Source organism: Marmota flaviventris, chromosome 1 (assembly GCF_047511675.1).
Source record: "Marmota flaviventris isolate mMarFla1 chromosome 1, mMarFla1.hap1, whole genome shotgun sequence".
NCBI classification, from domain to species: Eukaryota; Metazoa; Chordata; class Mammalia; order Rodentia; family Sciuridae; genus Marmota; species Marmota flaviventris.
In genome coordinates this window covers 40,540,651-40,550,549 of record NC_092498.1, presented here as the reverse complement: position 1 = coordinate 40,550,549, position 9,899 = coordinate 40,540,651, and the positions used below count along the sequence as shown (strand labels likewise).

At 33.9% G+C, this 9,899-nt stretch overlaps 1 protein-coding gene across 1 annotated transcript; it reads right to left on the bottom strand.

Annotated features, from left to right (window-relative positions):
- Positions 1 to 597: 597 nt before the first annotated feature.
- Positions 598 to 1,506, bottom strand: LOC114085186 (taste receptor type 2 member 2-like). The gene has a single exon (XM_027926285.1). It carries the CDS (start codon positions 1,504 to 1,506, stop codon positions 598 to 600), a length of 909 nt encoding a protein of 302 aa, XP_027782086.1.
- Positions 1,507 to 9,899: the final 8,393 nt, after the last annotated feature.

Below are 9,899 nucleotides of genomic sequence, written 5' to 3'. Positions count from 1 at the left end.
TGAATTGTGCTGATTGTGTATATATGCTTGAAGCTCGATTTGCCCTGTATCACCTCCCCACCTGAAATCAGAAGCAGAAGATCTTACCCAGTACAGCTGGATGTGTGGCTGTGGCATACACTTTCAACCTGTGTTTGCATTATACTAATGAACTTCTTGAAAAATAATTAAGTGCTCCCAAACAACCAAATTATCCTATGGCTTCAAGTTTTGAACTAAAATGGAGTTGCTTTTCCTTATCTCACCCATAAAACCCCCAGTGACCTTGGAAGACAGATAAAGAAACTGAAATAGTGATTAACCAAATAAAGTCATAGAACTTTTTTCTTGTTTCTAAAATATAGCTGGTATTCCACTGCAAGCACTAGTTACTAACATGTATTACCATCAAAATATTTTGAAATACATAAGCCCTTGAAGAAGAAATATCCTATCCATCAAATATCAGAATTAGCTTCCCACAATTGGTGTCCCTTGGGGTGTAATGGGGGCAGGATATTGTCAGAGAGAAGGGATAGGGAGCACATAAAACACAAGTAAGTCCACTGAGCTCATGGCAAGGAAAAATATTTCATTTCATGTTTGTCCTCATCTTCATCATTTCCTTTTGAGGAAGAGAATTCTCCTGAATGATTGCTGGAGCTTAGAGTTACTCAGGATGATTATAATCGAATGGCCCGCAGGGTATGCTGCCATTATGTCCTTCACCACAAAGAACTGCTGACTTCTGTAAGAGATTTGAAATGTCATATTTGTCATGAAGGCAGCAAAATAAGAAATAAAGAAGCAAAAGAATGTTATCACTGTTCTTAATGCATTTATATGGGCTTCTCTCTGGGCATTGGGAAAACCATGAGGTCCATTTTGTATCCGGTGAGTATGCTTGTAAAGAGAGATGAATAACATGCAAGTGCACATCACGAATATGAAGAGAGGAAGGATTAATGCCAAGTTGACAAGAAGCAATTCATTGTTGTTTTTTATCTTGGCTGTAGCACTCTTTAGTGTGGTGTTTGTGAAGAAATCAGCATAGTCGATTTTAGGTAATTCTACCTTAGTACATACCGCTGCAGTGCTCAAAGAGGCCAGCAAGCTGACTAGGAGCAGCCAGAGGATAAGCTTCGAAATCCTGAATTTCAGCCAAAGAAAACAGGAATGAGTGAAGGTTGCAATCTTGAGGCAGTAAAATATAGAAAGGCTGGTGGCAAACCAGAGACTGAGAGAATTAAAAAACATCCAAAAAAACATCATCTTTGCCCCATAAATATTTGCCTGATAAGCAAGTGGAAAGAACACAGAGTACAAACTTTGTACTATTAAGATTATCTGCAGGCCAAATCTTGATATTCCTATACATAGTAAGAGGATTTGTAATAGAATTAGCCTTCTGCTTTTGATCAAGTCATTACAGCTCATGATTATAAGAAATCCATTGACTATAATCCCTATGACGAATTCTGTTGACATGAGGACCATATGAAGAATAGCTGTCAAAAGAAGGGCCATGTTTCTTAAGATGAATCTTAGCGTTTCCCCTGTAGATGATCTTAAATACCTTCCCCTGAGGATCTTGTACACAAGCTCGGAGAAATCTGATCGTCTGTCAACTCCTGGATCATAGCTAGAGTCTCACACTTGTTTTTCTCATAAGGAAGAAAATCAGAGAGACTGCTTTTTAAATCTGGTGCTCTTCACATGAAACTGTGGGAATGCAAATCCAAACATTTGAATGATAAGTCTTCTAATTACATACCCAGAAAAATTTACCCTATATGCACTATTCCATTCTCACAGTTATTCAGTTTTGAAAAAAAAATCTGATTATAAATGTGTTTCACTTATGTTACTGCCATTTTATTTTTCCCTTATGTCATATGACATATCCTCAGGACAGAAGCTTATTTCCTGTTTTCTGAATACACAGCCTTAAAAGTGGCTCTTTCCCAATCACCTTTTTAAACAATATTACTTCTGAGACACTTTAATAAAATTTCTCCTCTTTGTTCTCCACCTTTACCAGAGGAAATTTCCTCTCCATACTTGAACATCTGTTTCTGGAATGCAACCTTTTTTTTTTTTTAAATCCGAATCCTATTTTAACCTGAATATATCATGTTTTCACTGCTGCATTAGTAGGCTGTTGAACTTATAATTAGCAAGACAGAGTTATAAAAGTAGTGCATAATTGATCCACAGTCTCACATTGGCATACTATTATTGAGCATTGTTTCACAAGGTAGATGGTCCAGAAACTCTTGACCACCAGCAGAGGGCGAAATTGCCATGTCAAAATGAGCTTCCTGCTATTATTAAAAAAGAAGCATTCACATAACTTTGATGAACTTTATTTAAATAATATGTAAAAATGTAAATAAAATATTATTTTACATAATAAAATGTAATGCTTAAAGGGCTTAGTTTCATAGCTGGGTCATTCTAAGCACTGAATGAATATTAGCTACAATTAGCATTATTAAATGTCTGTCCTTGTGATGTGCTTGCTATAATAAGAAAAAAAAAATTCTGTAAAGAAACCCTGTGAACAGGAATCTAAAAATATAAGGTTGAAAGAGTGTTAAAAAGAGGGAAAAAACAAATAAATGGATTTTCCACCCTCTGTCCACACCGATCCTGGTTTTTAGAGCTCCCCAGGGTATTCTGTAAACTGTAATCTACCAGGTGAAGAAAGCAAATGCCAGCTTTGTCACCACCCCACCCATCTTTCACACACCACCCTGTCCAAACTGTAGCAAGAGTGATCCCATCTCTATCTCTTCTAAAATGTGGTTTGATGACCCACATAAAGACTCGGGATTTCATTTTGCCTCTGGCTTTAGGTCTTGGTCTTTCCTGTTTCTAAATTGTAACTTTGCCCTGAAAATAGTATTTGCTGGGCCCCCGGCCTCTCAATGGCATTCCTGCTTCAAGGTATGAGTTAAGAAACTTCATCTGAGTTCCAAACTCTAGACCAGAGTCACGTTTGTGGGATGAAGGAAAGAAAAATAGGATTTGGACTGCTTACACCTTACTACCCATTCGTGAGTTACCTGAGACTCAGTTACATATATTCAATGTTTGCATTTAAAAGATCTGATGATTAAGTTCTCAAATATTGTGGACCTGTACAGAATTCTGGTTCTTTGTTAAAAATAAAAATCCAATTAATTTCAGCTTTCCATTTTTCAAAAATTCAGTTTTCATCCACATTTTATTATGAATATTTTTACTAAATAATCTTGCTGAGTTAAAAGTGCTTGAGTAAATGAGGGACAGTGTTTCAGTCAGCTTTTGCACTGTTGTGACTAAAGAACCCAACCAGCACAATTATAGAGGAGAAAGTGTACTTTAGGGCTCACGGTTTCAGAGGTCTTCATCCATAGAATGCCGGCTCCATTCCTCAGGGCTCGAGGTGAGGTTGAGCATCATAGTGGGAGAGGGTAGCAGAGGGAAGCAGCTCACATCACAGTGATCAAGAAGCAGAGAGAGACTCCAGTTTCCAGATACACATGTATACACCAAAGCCACACCCTAATTCCCACCTCCTCCAGCAACACCCTACCACTTCAGCTACCACTCAGTAATCCCTATCAGGGGATTAAATCACTGATTGGGTTAAAACCCTCACAACCCAATCATTTCTCTTCTGAACCTTCTTTTGGGGGACACCTCATATCCAAACTAAAACAGAAAGCAATTTGGGATATTCAAAACCAGCTAGATAACATGTACAGGCCAAATTACTAATTTTGATGGATTAAGAAATCGTGGAATGTATACTTACGATTGTGGTAAATTTTTATTATGACAGGTATTAATTCCATTTTTATTATATTTTTAGAAGCTATTATAAAAATATATATTAATATGCCTAAAATACTTTCTATTTTAGTTCAGTAATGGGGGTCCTTCTAGATTTCAAGTATCTTCACCATAATAACCAGGATGTAAGTATAAAAGTCAATATATTATCTTCCTGATTCTCCATTTTTTAAAATTTATGGTCTTTTCTCTCAGTTTTTCATGCTTAATTAGTTTTTAAAAAATTGGATCAATATGTGGAAACTCTTGTTAGCAAAAACAATTTTAAAATATTGCAATTAAGATGAATTTTCTGATAAACCTATTTTACAAAAAATATTTTATTGTTAAATTTTCAATGTAATACCGACATCAGAATGCATGTATACTATAGACATACTTCTTAAGAGCAATTTTTGAATTTCACTTCTTAGATAAATATATAATTTAGAAGCTATGTCCTCATTGAGGGTCCAAGTTCTTTGAAATTTGAGACTGAGCTGGTTTCAAACCACCTTTCATTTGTCACGTTCATACCAGTGCAACCGGCCAAATGGACTGTGGGCTACGTGATTCTACTATGAGATTTGAATTCATCCAGTGCTTATTTCATTCTGAAATCCTGGATTCTGTCTCTGATTTGCCTCTCTAATGTACCATTTAATTGAAGAGAAAGCTTGACTTTTGCAAGAACTATTCTAAAAGTATATTTGACATTAAGCTAAAATTTAGTTTATATTTGCATTTGTGATTTTCCTGTCATATGGGTCCTGATTTGCATTTGCCCTGTTGAATCCTATTTTGGAAGTAGAATTTTAGTGAAGAGCTCTTTCTCAGAAGTAGGAAAAGTTCATGGTGAGGGAGACAGTCTTAACATTACTAATTCATAGGCTTGTTGGAGATTTGGAAAATGCAGAAGCCAAATGGAGAAAGATGTTTTTCAAATAAAACAATGTTTGAAAGTTTTACTGAAACAATAGATTCCTTTTTGAAGAAAATAATTTCTCCTCGGAGGCACTGGATATTTATAATTTGTTAAACTAATTTTAGTCAAGTCACCTCCTATTGATAGTATGATTTTCTACATGCTCACACATCTTAAGAACTGATATAACCCTAATGCCATCCTTCACTTTTGTTTTTGTTTGTTGAATAATGTATTAACATTCTCTGATTCTAAAGTGATGGTCATAAACTAGTTGGACAATTAGAAGGTACTTCAAATATTTGTATTATAATTAGCCATTGCCTGTGCACAGAGAGCTGCTCATTTGCTTCTTCATTGGGTATAAACTGCAGAAATATTTGAATTTTTAAAACAAGCTCATTGAATTTCTGCTTTATGCCAGTGATTAGTCCAGGTCTTTATAGATCACTAAAGAAGATTGAAGCTACTTTCTTTCCTTTAGTGGAACACATTTTGTTGGCAATTTTCCCACCACCATGGCTTTGCTGTTGAGATTTGGCAAAGAGAATTGATATTAAAGACTGAATAATTTTTTGGTCCAACTTGATCCACTGGGTTAGTTTAATACTGTGAAAATACTCAAAATACTTTTTAGGCTTCTGTAAAGTATCAATTCAAAATTTCACTTGCATTCTGTCTTATTATTAGTAAATGTATGAAGTAAAAAGAGGAGTCTATATGGGTCTTTAAAAAGCCCCTGCTTGCAAGCTGGTGGCATTCAGTTCACTATCTCCTTTTTGAGATCAGTATCCAGTCAGTGAAGAAAAAGCCATTGGAAGTTCTTCAGTATGTCCTCATATCTGTTTATGTCATGTAGTTTTCTTATATTTTGACTTTCTTTCAGGATTATAATAGGTTGTTTCTGTGGATTTTGAATTGAAGATTAAGTTTTTAATTTAGTTGCTGAATTTTCCATTCAAGATTCTAGAATAATATCAACCACATGGTGGATGAAAGAGAATTCAAACAGATTGATCATCAGGTTCATAATTCAAGCAACCAAAATTAGACTCATTCTTGTTACTTGTATTCATAGAGTTATTTTCTGAAAAAAGTAGACATAAAATTATAAAAATTAATAAAATCTGATAATCTAATTTGGATTTGACAATAATTCATCAATTTACTTGCCATAATATTGATAAATAGTTATCATATTCTTAAAATATATTCTATACATTTACTATTATTTAATTTTTATTGAAAAGCTATGCAATTGCCACACTTAATGAAGATAGTGAAGTGCAGAGACTGAGGTCAGATTTCCTCTTTGATAAAGTTGGTGATGTAGAAAAATAAAAGATGAAAGTCTACAGTCTTAATTTTTTCAACATTTTTCACATTCATTTTCTGCTAAAACCTTAGAGTAGTTGAACTGTCTTTGTATGAGCTATATCAACAGGATTTCATGCTCCAGTGTTTATTATCCAGAATGTTGTACAACATGCCTTTTATTACACCAACCTGAAATAGACAGCTGCCCACCTCCACAGGTGTAACAATCTTAGTAGCATGAATGTAATCAGGAAAAGCAATTGATAGCAGAAAATACAGTAAGAGAATAATAGCATAAGTGTACCCCAAATTTGAGACTTATTATAATGAAATAAGTAAATGGGGTAGAATTAAACAATTCATTTTCTTCTAAAGTAAGAATACAGAGAGTTCATTCTTTAAATTCTTAGTATTTGTAGAGGAAAGGGTCATCTCTATTGCAGGTATAGGAAACTGTAGTCTTGAGTTTAGTTACTCACCTAAATTTAATCAGAAAATCCATGACAGAAACAGAAATGTTTTATATCCATTAGTACAAACGGATATTTTTCAGATATACTGTCTCATTTTCTTCATAATTGAGGAATTGAGGAATTCTACATTTTTGAAATCTACAAACTACAACTCCAAATCAAAGTTGAGAACATACCTAAGAACAATTAGAAAAAAAATCATGAAAAGCTGCTATTACTTAGCCCAATTTGGCGACCAAATTGCTTCAATAAGTTTCAGTAAACTTATGTTTAATATTTTGACTATGACTTGTTTCTTCTTCAGAGGTTGTTTTCAATCTGTTTTCTCAATGCGTGTTTCATGTACAAGGTGACCATATTCCAACGTGGAATGATGGTCTCCCTTTGTATTTCTAGAGGCACTCTGGGTTCAAAATGGAAAAAGATAGCAACTTGTTGGCAAGAGATATACTCATGACTGTTTGCTTGGTTCTTTCAAAGACAATTTTTAAAATGAAAGATGTACAGCCGCTAGAAGCCAATCAGCCATGTTTTAAAACTCCACTCTCTTACTCAGCTTTAGCATGATAATTTGGGTTGTCCATGACACAAAATTTCAGTCTTTTTGAGAGATTTTAAACAAGTAATCAAAGTGTGCTTTTCCTGTCTGACATGTAGCTGAAGATATCTCCAGACAATATTCATAGAAAATATAAAGTTTCACTCCCAATTTTGGTGATACTGGCATACTGTAACTCCTAGGAGTTCAAAGAAGTAATATATAAAACTTTTGGAAGTTTATATGACCTCCATTAACAAGTGGAGAGAGAGGAATACAACACCTGTTGGTTCACATACAGATGTGTTCAGAATGGCCTTCTGTGTCAACTCAAGAACAAGAGGAAGTAAGTCATGTTCACACCAGTGTGTATTGATTGAGTTCTCCCTTTCCAAAGGTGTCCACATATAAATGCCAAAATTTTTCTGAAACCAAAATATCTAGCTGGTGTACCTAAGACTGTGACATCTAAAAACTAGTGAATAAAATAGAAATTTTATTGTTCCAACGTTACATGTGTAGTGCATTGTGTGTGTGTGTGCAGTCAAATATGTGTGTTAAGTAATGTTCTGTTGATTCTAGCCCTTGGAAATATAAATATGGATTTTAAGAACTAGATTCATATGGCTTTTACTTATGAACACTAGATTTTTAAAACTGAAAAATTCATTTGGAATAGATGTAGGCTGCTTGTTTTTAAAATACATATACATATATGTATACATATACATATAAATATATACATACATATATATATACATGCATAAGTATATATATATATATATATATATATATATATATATGCATGTGTACTAATTCCCCAAAATTTCGTGATTACTAGTAAATGAGGAAAAATCTTGAGAAACTTTCCTCTAAGTACATTTGATAGAGCAACTCTCTCCCAGCTAAAAAGGTTTCTGTCCATTGACTTTAAACCTTGCAAAAAACTTACTCATGATTGTTTGGTTATCAGTAAGTAGTATGATTAAAATTATAAGGTGAATTTACTCTCTTTAGGAAGTATAAGAATATTTGTAAAAGAATAAAAAGTAACTCAATTTAACAATGAATTCTATTACACAGATCCCTCTTCAAAAATGAAAGCAATCTATGGCTAGTGTCTCTTTATCTTTCATTTTTATTAATAATACTGTCAATGGGATTTTGAATACCATCCCAATGGTCAAATCATAGCTCTGCAAAAGTGTGCATTCAATCACCAGATTTTGTATTAAGTTTAGTACCACATTAGCTAAGGAAATTTTCATCTAAGCTCAATTTTAAACTTAATACAGGTCAGCGGGACTAACATTTAATGTTAGCCCTATAAAAGAGATAAACAATTCAGTACAATTTTTCTATGATTAATCTCCTCTTCTCTATTTTTAAAAATAGATTTATTAGGGTATGATTGATATAGAAAATTGTAGATATTTAATATATAAAACTTGATGTGTTCTGAAATATGTATATATCCTCAAAACCATTACCACTCTTGGTGCCATAAACAAGTCCATCATTTCTTTTCTTATTTTTTTTTTTTTTGAGAGAGAGAATTATTTTTTTAATATTTATTTTTTAGTTTTCGGAGGACACAACATCTTTGTATGTAGTGTTGAGGATCGAACCCGGGCCACATGCATCTGCCAGGCAAGTGCACTACCGCTTGAACCACATCCCCAGCCCCACAAGTCCATCATTTCTAAAACTTTTCTCTCAGGTCTTTTTCTCTGTGTGTTTGTTTTCTTCAGTGGTTAAAGCACTTACCATACATCCACTTTGACTATTTTTAAGAATACAAAGTTGCAGTTATGCAAAGACTGCTCTTTAGCTGTCACACTGAAGGAACCAAGAATAGTTGGCGGGCTGGGGATGTGGCTCAAGCGGTAGCATGCTCGCCTGGCATGCGTGAGGCCCGGGTTCGATCCTCAGCACCACATACAAACAAAGATGTTGTGTCCGCCGAAAACTAAAATAAATAAATAAATAAATATTTAAAAAAAAAAAAAAAAAGAATAGTTGGCAAACAATAAGAAACCCTTTCTAATAATGCAAGCACTGAAAAAAGACTTGCATTATAATAAAGAAAATGAGATGCATGGCAATACTTTGGTTCTATCAAATTAAAGGAGAAACAGCAGAAGGAAAAATTGCTTCCCTTGTACACATTCAACAAAAGCTGTGTATTGGCAACTTCAACACAATTGCATTTTTAAGTATACATTTAAAAATCCATAGAGGAAGAAGCATTTTGAAATCAAGAATACCAGTAGAAAATTTTGGTCTAAAATCTCCTCTTTCCACCTTTCAGGGTCAGGCTTTGCCCATCCCTGAGATGAGCCTTTCTTTTGCCATCCAGTGAGAAGTTTCCTCTATCTTTATGGTTCTCAGTTACTCCCTTGCGCCATAGTCCCTTTTCAGATTCTCTTCTTCTCTACTCTCTCCTACGTGATCACTGACACTGACAAATGATAAAGGAATAAAACTTCTCAGTATTTTGACACTGGTAAGAGGTGTAGTTTTAATTTTTTTCTAGCTGTCACTATACCAAGTGAAAACTAAAAATTTCAATCCAAGTTAATTATAGTTCTAAGAATGTAAACCCATTATTGTTAAATTTTTTGATTAAATATAGATAAATGATAAATCTAGTTCTAATACCATAGTTGCATAATCTTTCAATAATCCTATAGTTTTTGTTTTGAAAAAAGAATGCAGTGATCATAATCATTATATACTCATTATAAAAGGGGCTTCATGTGTATATGGAGCATGTTAATAGACAACATGAATCATATATACAGTAGCTTTTTCTTTCCAATATACTGTATTTTCTCATATTGTATTC

Coding starts and splice junctions, on each gene's coding strand:
- LOC114085186 (XM_027926285.1), bottom strand. CDS start 1,506: ATGGCCCTTCTTTTGACAGCTATTCTTCATATGGTCCTCATGTCAACA.